The following is an 18,464-nucleotide window of genomic DNA, read 5'->3' as shown; positions in this document are numbered from 1 at the left end:
CCTTCTGTGACCCTGCGGGACCTGAGGCCACGCTGACCCTGCGTGGGCTTAGCCCCGGGTAGCCTCTGGAGCGATGTCCCTCAGTGGAACAGACTTTTAAAAGTCCTGATTTTGTGCGCGGTTGCTCTGCCGCTTGCTGGGAGCCGGCCCCTCCCCCCGGGGTCTATCTTCCCGTCGCTTTGGATTCACTTCTCCGCCGGTCCTACCTTTCAGAAAGTGGTTGTTTTTCTGTTTCCAGAATTTCTGTTCTTCTCTTCGATCTGCCGATGGATTTTCAGGTGTTTGCAATCTTTAGATAAGCTATCTAGCTGATCTCCGGCTAGCTGAAGTAGTCTCAGCCTGCTACTTTTCCGCCATCTTGACTCCTCCGGAAGTTTTTGGTATTTTTAGTATTTTTCCATATGCTGAGTTTTTATCATGAATGAATCCTATCAAATGGGCTTCTTTCCCCTTCATTTACTGAGTGATTTTTCTCTTTATTCTGTTAATACAGTGAATTAGAGACATTTTGTTCACAGTTTTAAAACTAAACTTGCATGCTTGAAATAAGCGTTTGATAGAATTTGCTAGTATAACATCGGGGCCTAGATTTTTTTCTTTGTGCAAAGATTTTTAATTACAGATTTATTTTATAGACATACCCTTTTTTTTTACTTACACAATAAAAACAAAACTGACATGCTTTGTTTAAATTGTTTTTCAAAGAATTTGTCCATTTCATCTAAATTTTCAAATAGGTTGACTACTGTTGCTTGTCACTGAATTTTAATGTTTGCAGATTCTGTAATGATGTCCTTTTCATTCCTAACACTGGTTTGTTTTGTTTTTGTTTTTGTTTTCTACCCCCTCACATCCCTGTATGTTTCTGTCTCTGTCCTCTCCTTCAGCACCATGCTTATTTTCTTTGGCAGTTTTTAATCAATTTTGTTAGTTTTTTTTTTCTTTTTCTTTCCTTTCATTTATGGCTTTGTTGACACTTTCTACAGTATGTTTTTTATTTCATTAATTTGTGTCCATTTTTTTCTATTCCTTGGAAGGAGGTGTTCTTTTTAATCTGTTGATTTCTTTTCCCACTATATGAATTTAAAGTTATAAATTTACTCCAAATATAAACTATATATATTAAACTATTCAGCTTAATGTATATTTTAATTTCCATTGTATTTTCCTTAAACCATGGGTTAGATGTAGATGTACATTTCTTGATATTCAAATAATTTTCTAGTTATCCTTTTATTATCCATTTCTACCTTAATTGCCTGTGGTCAGATTCTCTGATTTTTAACCCTTTGAAAATGGTTGAAATTTGCTCTCTCGCCAACATATAGTCTATAGAGGTGTATGTATATATGTCCTTGAAATATACTTTCCAAGGATGATGTATTAAAATTGTAGGCTGTTAACAGATTTGCCTAAGTGTTCTTGAGGTGTCAATTTTTTCTATATGTGTTTTGAACCTATATTATTAGGTGTTACATACACTTGGGACTTTCTTGGTAAGTTGAACCTTCAGTTTTTAGGAAATACCAGATTTTCCGTAACACTTTTTGTTACAGCCTATTTTGTCTGATAAATATTAGTGTTATGTCATCTTTATTAAGATGATTGCATGATACATCTTTTTCGGCCTTCTGTGTCTACTTCAGATTTGTTGAGGTTGTTGGTTTTCAACACCAGTTTAAAATTCTTAGTCCTCTCTTTAAATATTATTTGCTTCTCTGCCACTCTCTCTGTTCTGAGTTTCTGACTAAATATAGACACTATTTGGTTCTCTCCCTCCTTTTGCTTCTCCATTCTGTGTATTTCTCCTTAAATTTCTCTCATTACTTATGGCTAATCTGATGTTAAACTCATTTATTGATTTATTTTACTTATTGTTTTTCAGTTCTAGAATTTATCCCATCTGTTGTTTCTTTTTATAGTTTACAGCTGACCCACTAACATTCTCAGTCTTAAACATAGTGGGCATAGTTTTTTTAAGCTTATATTGAATAAGTCCAAAGTCTAGAGCTCTGTGGGTCTTGTTTCTATGTGTGGAGGGTTTTTTCCCTGTCTGTCCATGTGATCTTATCCCCCAATGTGCAGGCATTTTTCTGTGTTCTAAACATATGTTAAGAAATTGTATGAGAAAGTTCAAGGCCTAGTTTTCCCTTCTAGAGAGGATTTGGTTTCTGCCTAGTTATCTAGGAAACCAGCAAGCCAGAATTACCTTATTCCAATTCAAGAGATGAGATACAAAACTAGCCTGCCACCCCTAGGTAAGGGCTGGCTCATTGTTCCTAGACAGAAACTCTTCAAGGATCACACCCATGCAGACTTAAATATCAGCATTTTTCCTCCTAGTTCTGTGAGGTTACTGAAATGATTGGTGTCTTCCAATTTCCAGGGGGAAATGGCCCCAAATACCAAGCTTCTCTCTCAGGAGTTCCATCTTCTAGATTCTGGGCTGGTGATAATATCTTGGTTCTATGAAGTCTTAAAGCAGATGTTGTCTTGTCTAGCTTGATATTTTTTTTAAAATATTTTATTTACTTATTTGACAGAGAAATCACAGACAGAGAGGCAGGCAGAGAGAGAGGGAAGCAGGCTCCCTGCTGAGCAGATAGCCTGATGCGGGACTCGATCTCAGGACCCTGAGATCATAACCTGAGCCGAAGGCAGCAGCTTAACCCACTGAGCCACCCAGGTGCCCCTCTTGTCTAGCTTTTATACTTGTACTTAGCCAGAGGATTGGCCCAAACTCCCTAGTCTACCACAGTCAGAAGTAGAAATACTTAGAATATATGGAATTTTCTTGGAGTGTTAGCCTTAAATCTTAAAAAGAACCTGGAGGTCTTTTGACTAGAATATCAAGTGTCTGCTTCAGTGAAAGCTGGAGAGCAAATGGGAACCAGAGTGACTAAGTGTGACAGTGCATTCCCTTATAACCTCAGCACACTATCTTACTCAAGCTAGATAGATAAAACATGTTCTGTTTTTTGACAAAATGAGATGGATTAGAGCTCAGACCCATATCCTACTGAAGGAAATACTTTATAAAATGCTTTTATGATCCTATCTACTGACAAAATGACTACACTAGCAAACATTACAGAAGGCTAGCCCACTTTCCATTTTGTATCTTTCAGTTTTATAGAATTTACTTTTAGGTTTGTAATCTGTTACTTCTTAAGTATATGGCTTGAGGTGGAAGCCATGTGCAGACTATATACTAACTTTTCAGTAAGTCTTGAAATCAGGTAATGTGAGTTATACCTTTGTGCAGTGGCCTTTTAATACTTAAGCCCTAGGACCACAAGCACACACTTGGTATTTTGGGCAACTATCATCGCCTAATCGACAACTGACACATCTAGAATTTGAGTAGTTCTTAAGAACAAAAGAACTCCAAATGTAGTATGTGTACAGAACATACTATCAGGTTAGCTAAAATGCATAAGTGTTAGGATGTATAAAAAGTGTCCTATATTGCTGGTGGGAACTTAAAACTGTTTAAACCACTCTGAAAATACACATTCCCCATTTCCCAGTAATTCTACTCCTAAGTCTGGCAAAAAGAGCTGATGGCAGTATGTTCTTATAAGGAATAGTATAAAAAAAGAAACGAATGAACTACATTTATGAGGAATAACTGATCTTAAAAATGTTAAAAAGATTATATAACATTTCATTTATATACAGTTCAAAAAAACTATAGTATTAAGGAATGTAATCTAGTGTTAAAGCTAGAAGGCAATGCAGGATGTGATTATTTTTTTGTGTGGAGGTGGAAGGGATAATATGGGGGCCTTGATTACAGATGGGTAAGTAAAGTGGTTCTGGAGTAATGACAGTGCTCTGTTTCTTTTAAAGATTTTTTTTTTTTAGAGAGAGGTGGGGAGAGAGCGAGCACAGGCAGACAGAATGGCAGGCAGAGGCAGAGAGAGAAGCAGGCTCCCTGCTAAGCAAGGAGCCCGATGTGGGACTCGATCCCAGGACGCTGGGATCATGACCCGAGCCGAAGGCAGCTGCTCAACCAACTGAGCCACCCAGGTGTCCCAACAGTGTTCTGTTTCTTGAGTTGGAGTGTGGTTTACACGTGTCTGCTTTATTACCCTGTACATCTGATTTTTTATTGTGCTTGTATTATACTGCACACAAAATGAGAGCAAAGTTGCAGACTAGGAACCTCCAGGCCCTCATTTCTTTTATATGAAAGCATTAAAAACAAAACCCACTAACTTTGCCAGAAAAACAGCAGTGGTTGATAGCACTGAATAAAATGTCCAGTCAAGATAAAGTCACATTCAAAATGTCATGTTTTTATTCAACCTTTCTCCACCCTTCTCCACAGTGTGAAGCAAGCAGCCTCCCAGCTCCCATTTATCTTTCAATAGCAGGGAATAGGACAGACTTTATTTGCAACATTCTCATGTGTCTAGGGCTGCCTGAAAAACTGGTCTCATTTTCACCTAACTTGGCTCAGGGAAAAGTGTTACAGGCTGGGGAAAGCCGCAGAAAGAGGGAGGCATGGCTTATAAAAGCTGCAAGGATACTATAGACTTGGAAACGATGGGTCCAGGAACAAGAACAACTAAGGCCGTGTATAAAAGGGGAATAAAAAAATAGCACATGGGCCCAGGGAAGACATGGCCAGAAGAGAGCCGAGATGGCCTTAAGTCTCCACCCTGGACTGATCCCAAGGCTCAGACACTGCAAGTTAAGGAAGGTCTTTCTGGCACAGAGCCAGTTTGAAAATACTGGAAAAGACTTTATTTTTTCAGACCCCTTATTTTCACCAAAAGATCACAAGGCATATAAAGAAACAAAAACATGGCTTATTCAAAGGAAGAACATAATGTGACAGGAAATCTCTTGTTAACAGGCATCAGACATAAAACAAAAAGGCATCAGACTTTAAACAAACTGTCTTAAATACGCTAAAAGTAAAAACAGTCAAAACTGAAAACATGAACAAAGAATATCGACTTAGAGGAATTCTCTTTTTAGAAAATCAAATTATGTGGCTGAAAAATGAAGTTGATGAGGTTTAACAACATGAACAGAAAAGTCAGGAAAACCAGTCAACTGAAGTTACCTGTTCTCAGAACAAAAAATTTTTAGAAATCTGAAACCACCTATGGGCCACCATTAAACGGATGAAAATATATTGTGGGAGTCCCAGAAGGAAAAGAGAAAATTCTAACAAGCTTTGAAGAAATAGTGGCAGAAAATTCCCCAAATTTTTAAGAAAGGAATCTACAAATTGAAGCAACTCAGTGAACTCCCAAGTATATTAAACCCAAGGGAACCCACAGACCACTGAGACATAAAATCAAAAATAAAAGCGCCAAAATGGGATGCTATAAAAGCAGTGCTAAAAGGAAATATATAGCTGTAGACACATTTGTAAAGATCTCATACCAATAATCTAGTTTTGAACCTTAGGGAATTAAGGAAAAAACTGTTGAAAGCCAAAAACAAAATCCTGAAAGCAGCAAGAGAAGTGATTTATAACATAAAAGCCATTGGATTATCAATGGATTTTTCAGCAGAAATTTAGGAAGCAGTAGTGCTGAATAAAAATAACTGTAAACCAAGAAATTGATACCTGTCAGCACTGCCCCTCAAAAATGGAGAAATTAAGAAATTTCCACATAACAAAAGCTGATTACCACTACCCTTGCCTACAAGAAATTAAGTCTTTTAAGTAGATATGGGCTTTAGACAAAGGTGTACAAAACTATACAGGTAAATACACAGGCAAATATGAAAATCAGTATTATAATTTTGGTTCATAATTCCAGTTCTGGACTTAAAGTGCACGAATTATTTTAGATCCGTGAATACACATATAAAGATGTAATTTGTGACATCAGTAACAGGTAGAATTGTAAAGGAGTAGAGTTTGGGATTGAAGTTGGTATTAGTTTAAAATAGATGGTTATTACTTTAGGGTGTACCATGCAATCTCTCTAGTAACCACAAAAAAGACTAGAGAACACAGATAAAGGAAAAGGAGAATAAAAATGTAGCACTACAAAAAATTAGGTAAAGGAAGATAATTGAGGAAATGGGAGATAATGAAGTTGTAAAGCATCTGGAAAACAAGAAAATGGCAAAGTAAGTCCTTGTCTAATTAATTTTGATGATATTTCCCCATCAAAGGCCAATGCTGGCAGAAGAGGCCCAATTATTATGCTGTCTACAAGAAACTCACTTAAGATCTATGGATACATACATTCAAAGTGAAAGGATGGGGAAATACTTCACGCAAACAGTAATCAGGATTGGCTATACTAATATCAGACAAAGTCCAACATAAAAGACACAAGGTCATTACATACTGATTAAAAATTAATTTACTATAACAAATACAGAAGCACCAAATATCAGAGCTCAAATATATGAAGCAAACATTTACAGAATGGAGGAAGAACTTGCCCTACAATAATAGGGGACTTCAGTACCCCATGATCAATAATAAAAACAACTATGCAGGGTCAATAAGGAAAGAGAAGACCTGAACTATTCTGTAAGGCCAGCTGGACCTAACAGGGCTTTTACAGATGGTTCCACCCAGCAAGAACAGAATATTCATTTTCTCAAGTGTGTGAATGCAGTAACATTCTCCAGGACAGACCATGGGCGAGCTCACAAAACAAGCCAGTAAACTTTAAGACAAACCATACAAAGTATCTTTTCCAATTCAATGAAATTAGAAATCAACAGCAGAAGGAAAACTAGGTAACCCTCATACATGTGGAAATTAACACACTGTCAACCAGTAGGTCAAAGAAGAAATCACAAGAGAAATTATGACGTATCTCAAGCACCAAATGGTATGCTATAAAAACAGTACTAAAAGGAAATATATAGCTGAGGACACATTTGTAAAGATCTCATACCAACAATCTAATTTTGAACCTTAAGGAATTAAGAAAAAAACCCATAGCTAGCAGAAAGAAGGAAATATTAAAAGATTAGAGCAGAAAGAACTAGAGAAATACAAAAACGAAATTAAAAATTGGTTCTTTGAAAACAAATGACAAAGCATTAGCTAGACTAAGAAAATCAAGTGAAAGTGGGGCCATTACAACCGATTTTTTATAAGTGAAAGGCTTATAAGAATAAACACTATGAAGAACAGTACTACATCAATAAATTGGATGACCTAGATGAACTATATATCAACAAATTCCTAGAAACATTACCTATCCAAGACTGAATCATAAAGAATCAAAATATGAAGAAGAGAATATCCAGAAAATATCCAGAAAGAGATTGGATTGCAATTTAAAACTTTCCGAGAAAAACCAAGGACCATATGACTTCACTGGTAAATTCTACCGAACATTTAAAGAATTACCACCAATCCTCAAACTCTTTTCCAAAAAAACTAAAAAAGGAACACTTCCTAATCCATTCTATGAGGGCAGTATCCTGGTCCCTAAGCCAGAAAAGGACACTACAATAAATAAGATTATAGATCAGTATCTCTTATGAATATTGGTGCAAAAATTCCTCAGTAATAGCAAATTCAATAACATTAAAAATATTACATATGACAAAGTAGAATTCTCTGAATGCAAGGATGGTTCCAAATATGAAATCAATGTTATACACCACACTTTACCAGAATGAGGGGAAAAACATAATAAGCTGCAGGAAAACCGTCTGCCAAAATTCAACAAATCTTTCATGATAAAAACAACTAGGAATAGGATGAAGTTATCTCAACATAATAAAGGCCATATATGAAAAAAGCAAACAATGAAAGATTAAAAGTTTTTCCTTTTAAAAGTCAGGATACCAGCTTTGCCACTTCCATTCACATACTGAAAGTTCTATGTAGAGCTATTAAGCAAAAAAAAAAAAAAAAAAAAAAAAAAACCAAAGTCCAGATTGAAAAAGAAGTAGTACAACTTCACAAAAGATGATTTTATATCTGGAAAACGCCAAAGATTCCACACAAAATTGTTGGTATAAATACAGCAAAATTGCAGGATACAAAGTTAACATATTAAAATCAGTTGTTTCTGTATTCTAACAATGAACAATCCATAAAAGAAATTAAGAAAACAATTCCATTTGCAATAGCATAAGAGTAAAATACTTAGCAATAAATTAAGGTAAGGCAAAAGTCTCGTATAGGCATACTTCAGACTGCCACAACAAAGCATATCTCACTAAAGCAAATCAAATGAACTTCCTGGTTTTTCAGTGCATATAAAAGTTACATTATACTATAGTCTATTAAGTGTGCAACAGTATAGTGTCTAAAAAGCAGGGTACACACCTAAAGAATTCTTTTTGCTAGGGAAATGTTAATCATCTAAGCTTTCAGCAAGTCCTAGTTTTTTTTTTTTTTTTTTTTTTTTTGCTGGTGAAGATCTTGCCTTGATGCTGATATTGATGGCTGCTGACTGATCAGATTGGCAGTTGCTGCAGATTAGAGTGACTGTGGCCAATTTCTTAAAATAAGACAACAATCAAGTTTGCTGCATTGATTCTCTCATGAACAGTAAGTATTCTTTGTAGCATCTAATGCTATTTGATACCATTTTACCCACAGTAGAACACTTCAAAATTGCAGTCAATCCTCTCAAATCTTGCCACTGCTTTATCATCTAGGTTTATGATATTCTAAATCCTTTATTGTCATTCCAACAATTTTCACAGCATCTGCACCAGGTATAGGTTCCACCTCATGAAACCATAAGATTGTTTACTCATCTGTAAGAAGGAATTTTTCATCCATTAAACTTTTTTCATGAAATTGCAGCAATCCAAATCACAAATTCAGGCTCCACTTCTATTTCTAGTTCTTTTGCTATTTCTACCACATCTGCAGTTACCTTCTACTGAAGTCTTGAATCCCTCAAAGTCATCCCATGAGGACTGGAATCAACTTTCAAACTCCCATGAGCGTTGATACTTTGACCTCTTCCTATGAATTATGAATGTTCTTAATGGTGTCTAGAACAGTGAATTCTTTCAAGGTTGGCAATGTATTATGTCCAGATCCATCAAAGGATTAACTCTCTATAGCAGTTGCAGACTTACAAAATGTAAATAATAAGACTTCAGAATTAAAATTAGTCTTTGATGCAGAATGGATGTTGTATGAGCAGACATAATAACAATGTTTTGTGTATTTCCATCAGAATTCTTGGGTAACCAGGTGTATTGTCAATGAGCAGTTAATATTTTGAAAGGAATCTTTTTTTCTGAGTAGTTCTCAACAGTGGGCTTAAAATATTTGGTAAACCATGCTGTACTGACCTGATGTCATCTAGGCTTTTTTGTTCCATTGCTAGAGAATAAGTAGAATAGATTTAGCATGATTCTTAAGGGCCCTAGAATTTTTAGAATAGTGAATGAGAACTGGCTTCAACTTAAATCACCATCTACATTAGCTCCTAACAAGAGTCTCAGTCTGTCCTTTGAAGCCCAGCATTGCCTTCTCCCCTATCAAAGTCCCAGGTGGCATCTTCCAATAGAAGTCTGTTTCATCTACATTACAAATCTGTTATTTAGTGTAACCACCTTCAATTTCTTAGTTCCAGTCTTCTGGGTAATTTGCTGCAGCTTCTACATCAGCATTTGCTGCTTCCCCTTGCACATTAATGTTATGGCTTCAATTTCTTTCCTTAAATCTCATGAACCACCCTTTGCTGGCTTCAGACTTTTATTCTGTAGCTTCCCTACCTCTCTCAGCCTTCCTAAAAGGAGAAGAGTTAGGGTCTTGCTCTGGATTAGGCTTTGGCTTAAGGGACAGTGTTGTGGCTGATTTGACCTCTCCAGACTACTAAAACTTTCTCTTTCTCCATATGAGCAATAAGGCTGTTTTGTTTTCTTATCATTTGTGTTCATTGGAGTAACACTTCTAATTTCCTTCAAGAACATTTCCTTTGCATTCACAACTTGGCTAACTGGTGCAAGAAGCCTAGCTTTTGACATCTCTTGGTTTTCAACATGCCTTCCTTGCTAAGAGTAATCATTTCTAGCTTCTGATTTAAAGTACGAGATGTGCATGACTCTTTCTTCCACTTCAACATTTAGAGGCCTGGGAGGTTATTAATTTCGATACTGTCTGTCTCAGAATAAGGAGGTCCAGGCATAGGAAGACAGGCGGGGTATCACATGGTTGGTGTAGCAGTCAGAACATACACAACTTTTAACATTTATCCAATAAGCCTTACTGGGTGTAGTTCATGGCACACCCAAACAGTTACAATAGTAAGATCAAAGATAAGTGATCCCAGATCACCATAACAATTAAAATAATGAAAAAGATTAAAATACTGCAAAAATTACCAAAATGTGACACAGACATTAAAGTGAGCAAATGCTATTGGGAAAATGTTACCGATAGCCCAACCTTTCTGCCACAAACCTTCAACTATAAAAAAAGCAGTATCTGCAAAGCACAATAAAGCAAAATACAATAAAATGAAAACTGAAAACCACAAAATATTTCTGAAAAAATAGATGAAATAAGTAAATGGGAAGATCACCTTTGTTTATGTATTAGAAGACAATATTGTTAAGATGTCGATACTGTACAAGGTAATCTACAGAGTCAGTGCACAGCCTAACCTATCAAAATCCCAGTGATGTTTTTAACAAATCTAGAAAATTCCATCCTAAAATTCATATGAAATCTCAAGGGACCCCTAGTAACCAAAACAATCTTAAAAAAGAAAAAAGTTGAAAGTCTCTCACTTCATATTTTCAAAATTTTCAAAAAGCTATAGTAATCAAAACAGTGTGGTACTGGCATAAACAGATACAGACCAGTGTAAGAGAACAAAGGGCCCAGGAATAAGCCCTTGCATCTTGATCAAATGATTTTTGGTAAGGGTACCAATACCATTCAGTGGAGAAAGGAGAGTCTTCAAGAAACAGTCCTAGGAAGACAGGATATCCATATGCTTAATAATGAAGTTGGACCCTTACTTAATACGATATACAAAAATCAACTTAAAAATGGATCAAGACCCTAAACATAAGAGCTTAAACTATGAAACTGTTAGAAGAAAACTTAAAGGAAAAGCTACATGGGAGCGCTTGGGTGTCTCAGTCAGTAAAGCCTTCTTGCCTCTGGCTCAGGTCAACCAAGTGTCTGACTCCTGCTCAGCGGGGAGAGTCTGCTTCTCCTTCTCCCTTTACCCCTCCCCCAACTCTTGCTCTCTCAAATAAAACTGAAAAAAGAAAAGGAAGAAAGGAAGGGAGGGAAGGACAGAGAGGAAGGAAAGCTCCATAAAGTTAGATTTGTCAATGACTTCTTGGATGGGGTTACAAGCTACAAAAGAAAAAGATAAACTGGACTCCATGAAAATTACTTTTATATATCATGGACCCTTATCAACAAGGTAAAAAAATCAACCTACAGAATGGAAGAAGCATTATATATCTGACAAAATTATAAATCAGAAATTATATACCTAATAAAGACTATCCAGAATTTATAAAGAACTACAACTCAACACATAAAATCCAATTAGAAAAATGGGCAGATGACTTAAGACATTCCAAGGAAGATAGAGAAATGGCCAATAAGCACAAGAGAAGATACTCAATATCACTATCATTAGAGAAATGCAAATCGGAACCCCAACCAAATGGCACTTCACACCCTTTAAGATCATTATTATAAAACAGAAAAACAAGTGTTGGGGAGGATGTGGAAAAATTCAAACCTTTATGCATTGCTGGTAGGACTATAAAATGATGGAGGCACTGTGGAAAGCAGTATGGCAGGTACTCCAAAGTTAAACATGGAATTTTCATGATACAGTACCTTTTTCTTCTGGATACGTATATCCCCAAAAGAACTGAAAGCAGGTATTACTCGGGCATGTTCAGAGCAGCATTATTCACAATAGCCAAATGTTCGTGGTTAGGTAAAGAGATGAACAAAATATGGTATATATACATATGATGGAATAGGATTCAGTCCTAAAAAGAAGTTCTGATGAGCTTTGAACACATTATGCCAAGTAAAATAAGCCAGACACAAAAGGATATGGGCAGAATGATTCCATTATATGAGGCACTTATAGTAGCAAGTGAAAGTCCAGTTAAGGGTTGCAGAGATGGGGGGTAGGAAGGCAGAGTCTCCATTTAATGTGCAGGGAGCTGCATTTTGGGAAGATGGAAACTATGGACACAGATGGTTGTGCTGGTTACACAACACTGGGAATATATTTAATGCCAATGAACTGTATACTTAAAAATTGCTAAAATGGTAAATTCTATGTTACACACATATTTTTGCCACAATGAAAGTATAAAACAAAATGTGAATTCAGCAAAAAAGAGCAGGAAAGCAAACAAATAGAGTAATTGACAACACAGATTGACCTATAAGCAAAATGTTAGCTCAGATAGGCAAAACCAAGCATGCTCTTTATAAATACACATAGCATGTGTGGTAGTTAAAAAAGTTATTCCAAGAATCAGGACAGTGGTAGTGTTAACTCTATGATCAAGAAAGGGGATACAATTTTGTAGGGACACAAATGTGCCATTTAAGGTACTAGCAAACTTGGGTGTCTTCCCTTAAGCACTGAGTACATAAGTGTTTATTCTTGGAATTGTAATATATTTTATAAAAATCTTCTGTATATATTTCACAATTTTTTAAAAAGGCAAATTGAACCCTCTCCCATCTAAAACAGAAAAGCAAGCAAACGTTGTCCATGTTTAATCTCCCAGATGGTTCACACTTTACCATAATGAAGACTGGAAAAATCTAAAACACTACAGTGATTATTTTGCAGTCTTCTCTTTGAAGATTTTCTCCCCTGAAATAGCATCTATTCTGTTTTCCTTCTCAGAAATAAAATGGTTCCACACACTTTATTCTCCCAGATGTTTTAAGACTATGAACCTGAACAGGCCTACTATATTAGGACTTTGGCCGGTAGTAACGTCTCACAAGCTAGAACATTCACTAGACAAGAGACAAATCTTCAAATGAACTTGTCAGAACATTTCCATAAATAATGTTTATCGAGTAGATTTTTTTTTACTGTGTTTCAAACACTATTTTGATGTACATATGATTGCTTTTCAAATCAAATTAGCAATATAACCAATAAAATCTGAGCTCATTCAGAACTACCAGTTCCAAATGAAATTTTGGATCCCTAAAAATAAAATACAGACACACAGATAGGTATAGTACTTAATTGAAATATATTGTCTAATATCTACAAAGTGAACAATTGGTCTTAAGAAAGCAGACAAAAGGCACAAAAATCAGTATTACTACAGAGAAGCATTCATGCTACTGGATTTTTATAAATATTCTGAGTGGCACAGTAAAAAATAAATTAAGCATTGAGCAAAAAATCAAATACTTCATTTTTTCCTTGCTTTATATTCTAGTCATGTCTTGACCTCATTTGTAAAGGCTGAGGACTGAAATTCAACTGAAACCATGGAACGCTTTTGCAGTCTTTATGTGTGTGTCATTTAATCACAGTGGTTTTCTTGCTGAGTTTGGGTCAAACAAGAGAGGCGCACTTAAAAAAAAAAAAGAAGAACCAACACCACAGACAGAAAATTCTGTTCTCTCTCCCCAAACTAAATACAAAATTGAGGCTGTGGTTGTGCAGTTTTTTATATGCATGCGTGTATTTAACTTCTAAAGCCCTTTTTCATCACAAAAGTAGTGAAGTCTTCATCTGACTTGTTTTCTAAAAGCAACAGCTTCTGAAAAATGTCTAATGCTTGGTGCAGAAGAAATTGTCAGAAAGATTCTGGGGCAAGGAGATGGGACGCTAATTCCAAGGTGAGCCTGCTTCTCCCAAAGACGCTCCCTCATGGAAGGCTCTGGCACAAACCCTTAATGGCTTCTTGCCCATTTGCCATTCAGCAGGAAATAGTTTCTCTTTCTTGAGTAAGGATAAAATGCTAAAAGAGAGGTGGGAATCACAAAAATAATTGTGAATTGACAGCCACCTACACTTCCTCCAGGAATGAGCCACTTTCTACCATATGGACACCAACTGGGCCATATCAGTTCACCTCTGTTTTGACAGGACTTGACTACACGAGAATACTTTTGTGAGTGCAAAACATTTTTGGCAAAGTGAAAAATAGAAAACTTCAAACCTCATTGATAAAAAGGAGCTCGTAATTACCCACTTAAATCTTGGTAAGTGCAGTATTTACATGTGTAATAATACCCAGCAGATATGTGTATATAGTGCATGTGTGTGAACATACAGTGTACTGAGAACTCACACACAGACCGGTGCACACACACATGCCCCAAATGGCTCTTGAGTAAATTCAATCCTAGAGCGGTTTGGTAGTGCATTTTCACAGTATATCATTTCCCTCTCAGGTACCATTTCTTGAATGATATCAACAGGTCTTAGTGAATACCAGGAGAACCTTGATACTGCACCACTTTAATTCCTACAAAAACAGGGCTCTTTCTGAAAGGTCTGCACCACCACCCCATCAGTGTGCCTTCCAAAGTGGATTGAAGTACACCCAGCCGTCACCCTGCAAGAGAAGGAAGGAGACATTTTATGACAACCTCTCAGCTGGGCAGGTGGGGGAAGCAAAGCTATTTCCCCAGCCTCTGCTCGGTTAGAAATGGAGGACCAAGCAAAGCAGGGCTCAGTTAGCATCCGTTCAGGACTGCCATTAATGCGTGTGTGGGCACCTTGTCGCTCCCAGCCATGCCACGCTGGTGGTTGCTTTATAGAGACCATAAATCTTCGCATCTTGGCATTTCAGGAGGAAACCCCACAAAATAGCATAAAGGGGGGCTTTGTTGGTTTACATCACATAAGATTGGTTGTCCAGAAAAGCTCTTTGAAATAGTGGGGCAAGAGGAAAAAAGGGCCAGTCCCATGAACGGACAGGAGAGAGAAGGCAAGGCCTGCCTCTGAGGAATTTGCCCACACCCGGGATTTGTAGCCCACAGGCCTGGAGGGGAGGGCCCAACCCCAGCTCTCTGCAGCAGGAGGCGGTCACAGATCCACACACAAGACATGATATCAAGTATCAGGAAAAGGGCAAGAATCAAAACAGTATATACAATCTGGGGCTTACCTAGAAGGGGATGTACTGAATGGTAACAATTCTGGTATTGGGATGACTTTTATTCTTTATATTGCCTCCTACTTTCTGTTATGAACATACTGGCTCTTATTAAACCCAGGAAGAACTGTGTGTGTGTTGGCGGGGGGGGGGGGGGGGGGGGTGGTGGTGGTTATTTTGTTGTCATCTCTGGGGTTTTTCTATGTCTAACTTTTCCCAGAAGCCAGTTAAACTAGTTGTCTCAGAGAGACCAGATCCACCTCACAAAAAGATCCTTGACTGATTTTGTAATGGGTAATTTTGTGTATTAACTTGATTGGCGATGGTGCCCAGATTCAACAGGATCTCTGTGTCTGTGAGGCTGTTTCCAATCATGATAATAAGTGCCCTGCCAAGCTTATTTCCCTCCCTAGACTGGGTGAACATGATCCATCCAGGGCCTGAAAACAAAAAAAAAAAAGGCAAAGGAAGGAGGACTTAATTTTTTTTTTCCTGCCTCACTTCTTGGACAGCTTATCTCCTGCTTTGGGACTGGCATTTCTACCACTGGCTCCCCTAGTTCTCAGGCCTTTGCCCTCCAACTGAATTGCACCCCTGGCTTTCCCAGGGTCTACAGCTTGCAAATGGCAGATCCTGAGGCTTTCAAACCTCCACAGTCTCGTGAACCAAGTCCTCATAATAGATGTCTCTATATTCCCATCTCCTGCTTCTGTTTGTGTTGTTTCTCTGGAGAAGCCTGACTAATACAGAGTCACCCCACCAAGGCAAGGCCTCCGGACACTGTTCTCACTCGTGGCCTCCTAAGCAGTCTGCTCAAGCCGGCCTCCTGTCTGAACCAGAATCCAACCTTGAAGTCTCTGCTCCTGCCTGTGGGGAGAAGGGCAGCTCCTGTTCCTGACCAGAAGTCCACCTCAAAGTCCCTAGCTCGCCCTGTTGCCTTCCTGCTAAACAGCGGAACCCTTCCTTGGGGCTGAAGTCAGACACTAGCAGCATCTGGGCCAAAGAAAGCTGAGACATCCTTCCATCGGCTCTCTGCGTTTCAACTTGTTAAAATTCCTGGCTACCATGTGAATGAATACCCGATTTCTCACCTGTGAAGAATGGGAAAGTCTGGGATTGCCTGGTGGTTAAGTGGCTTCCACTCCCTTTAGGGACTCCTGGGTCTGCCCCAGTCCTCATGGGTCCTTGTCTCACTGACAAGGCCCAGCTCCTGAGGGCCTGCATTGAAAACCGGGGCTCCCACACTTTCATTATTTCCAATTCTGTTCTCAGAAAGCTTCCCAACTGCTCCACAAACAACTTCAGAAGCGTAAGGAGCTTGGTGGGGCCGGTGGTATCCAGCCAACTTGCCTAGGGGGTGGGCAGCCTGGTGACCAGTACTCTTTCAGTGTCACTTTCCTGGAGGACAGCAGCAGCCCTGAGGACACAGGACTCAGGCTGGCCTTTCCTAGCAGGTCCATCCCTTCTGGACCATTCGAGGGCTTCACGGTTAACTTGTTACTAATAATAAAGTAGCAGGGATCATGTTTTTTGTTTTGTTTCTGTTTTTTAAAGAGGACAGCAGCCAGATCTCCACCCCATCCATTCCTCTCGCTCCCTGTCAGGCTGATGGGCTACTCTGATGATAGATGTCAGAAGGGAAGTGTCAGGTGCTCAGTTCTGCCCCAGGACGGCCAGGCTCAAAGCTGGAGCCAGAGCAGAACAGCCCCAAACCTCCCCAGGACCTCCCCTACCCCATCCTCATCCATCCAAATGGCTGCAATGGCAAGACAAACCCATCTGCCCCTCACTTGGGACAAGTCAGGTGGCAGAGTTACCTCCTGGATAAAATACTTGGGCTGCCAGGGCGTGTGGAGGTTCTCCCGTTTCCGTTCCTCCACCCGCTGCTTCTCCTCCAGGCGCCGCTTCTGCTCGGTGGCAGCATCAATGTCCCCCAGCCGCAGGTATCTGGTCACCTCCTGCCAGAGGTTCCTGGGGATGCACGCAGGAGAGGAAGTGGTCAGGCAAGGACAGCTGGCCTGACAAGGGCAGTTCCCAGAAAGAACTGAGGCGGGGAGGGCACTGGGGCAGGGGGAGCGCAGTCTAGGAGCCTCGAAGACCCCTAGAGCCAGGATGAGAATCCAAGGCCAACAGGTGCCCAAGTTTCCAGCCCCCTCTATGTCCCGAGCAGCATGCCTCTCTCGGGGCTCTGAGGGTCTAGCAACTGAATCTAGTAACAGCAGTAGTAAGCAGTATTAATACTACCAGTATGACAACAACAATCACAGCAGACACACTGCGTATCATATACCTAACACTTTACCTTCATATTAGCTCATGTCATCGTCACAACAACCCAGGGGTATGGATGCTATATGACCATCCCCATTTTAAAGAGAAAGATAAGATCCACATAAAGGGACGGGCTCAAGGTCAGCAAGCTCATCAATACGAACCACAGGTGCTGATCCACGGAGGACCCCGCTATTAAGAGTTGTAGAGTGGGGTGAGTGGGTGTCTGTGTTTATGAGGCAGGATCCATCAGGCCCCACGTCCACATGGAAAATTACTTCTCTGCCTCACTCATTCATTCATCACAGAAGGCAGCCTAGACCAGCTTTCCCCCTTGGGACCATTTCAGGGACCATTCCTGATTCATATTCTGCTCTGGAGGAGGACAGGGATGGAGGATGCGCACATGCATCCCCTTTGTGCTTCCTCGTGTAAATGCATCAGGGCAATTTGGGATTTTTGCACAAAAGAAACTATAAGCATTCTCAACTGTGAGGACTCCCTCCCTGACTTTGGGGAAAAGATGCCTCTGCAGCCAGGAGTAAGCAGACATTCCAGAATTAGATCCACGGCCAGAGCGCACTCCCACAGTAGAGAACCCTTGGCCTCGTCCACGAGAGGGTCTGGAATGGCAGGAAGCACAGAGTGGTGGCATGACGAAGCCGAGAAAAGGCAGACTAGGCTGCAAGCCAAGTGGAGACAATGAGCAGCCCCTTCAGAGGGGAATCAGAATCAGCCAGGTGACAGGGGACGAGATCTGCACACCAGACCTGTTCTGAGCCCCACCGTACACAGCCCCAGGGAGAACAATGATCTGGCTCCCATTCTACCGTGGGAGAAACTTCTGGAACTGGACTCTAAATCCAGGTCCAACAGACCAAAACAAGGAGGTCAGGGCAGGAAAGAGTGAGGGGCGGGTGCTGGATCCAGTCATAGCCTTTTCATCACACACACCCTGCACACGTATCTAAGCTGAGGGAGAAGCTGAGCACAAGGACATCCATGGTGGGGGTGCTTTCAAGGGCAGGACCTCCCATGATGGTCTCATCATAAGCGAGTGGTCCCAAATTTAGAGGGCAGAGAACTCTAAAAGATATTGGCAAACATTTTCTTCCAAGGGCCAGATAGCAAACATAGTAAGCTTT

The 18,464-nt window shown here is 39.5% G+C and overlaps 1 protein-coding gene across 4 annotated transcripts in view; it reads right to left on the bottom strand.

Moving 5' to 3' along the window:
* OSBPL10 (oxysterol binding protein like 10) overlaps positions 1-18,464 on the bottom strand; it is a 349,809-nt gene that overhangs the window by 22,502 nt on the left and 308,843 nt on the right. For 2 of the 4 annotated variants that reach the window (XM_059390788.1, XM_059390790.1), the window contains 2 exons: positions 16,866-17,019; positions 13,167-14,505 (listed from right to left, as the gene is read on the bottom strand). In XM_059390788.1, coding sequence (XP_059246771.1) covers positions 14,461-14,505; positions 16,866-17,019 — 199 coding nt within the window. In that variant the 3' untranslated portion in view covers positions 13,167-14,460. Of the gene's footprint in view, positions 1-13,166; positions 14,506-16,865; positions 17,020-18,464 lie in introns of those variants that run through there. The other 2 variants (XM_059390786.1, XM_059390789.1) reach the window with 1 other exon arrangement.

This window comes from Mustela nigripes, chromosome 2, assembly GCF_022355385.1.
Source record: "Mustela nigripes isolate SB6536 chromosome 2, MUSNIG.SB6536, whole genome shotgun sequence".
NCBI classification, from domain to species: Eukaryota; Metazoa; Chordata; class Mammalia; order Carnivora; family Mustelidae; genus Mustela; species Mustela nigripes.
The sequence above is the reverse complement of the archived record's forward strand: the minus strand, read 5'-3'. Positions and strand labels throughout refer to the sequence as shown.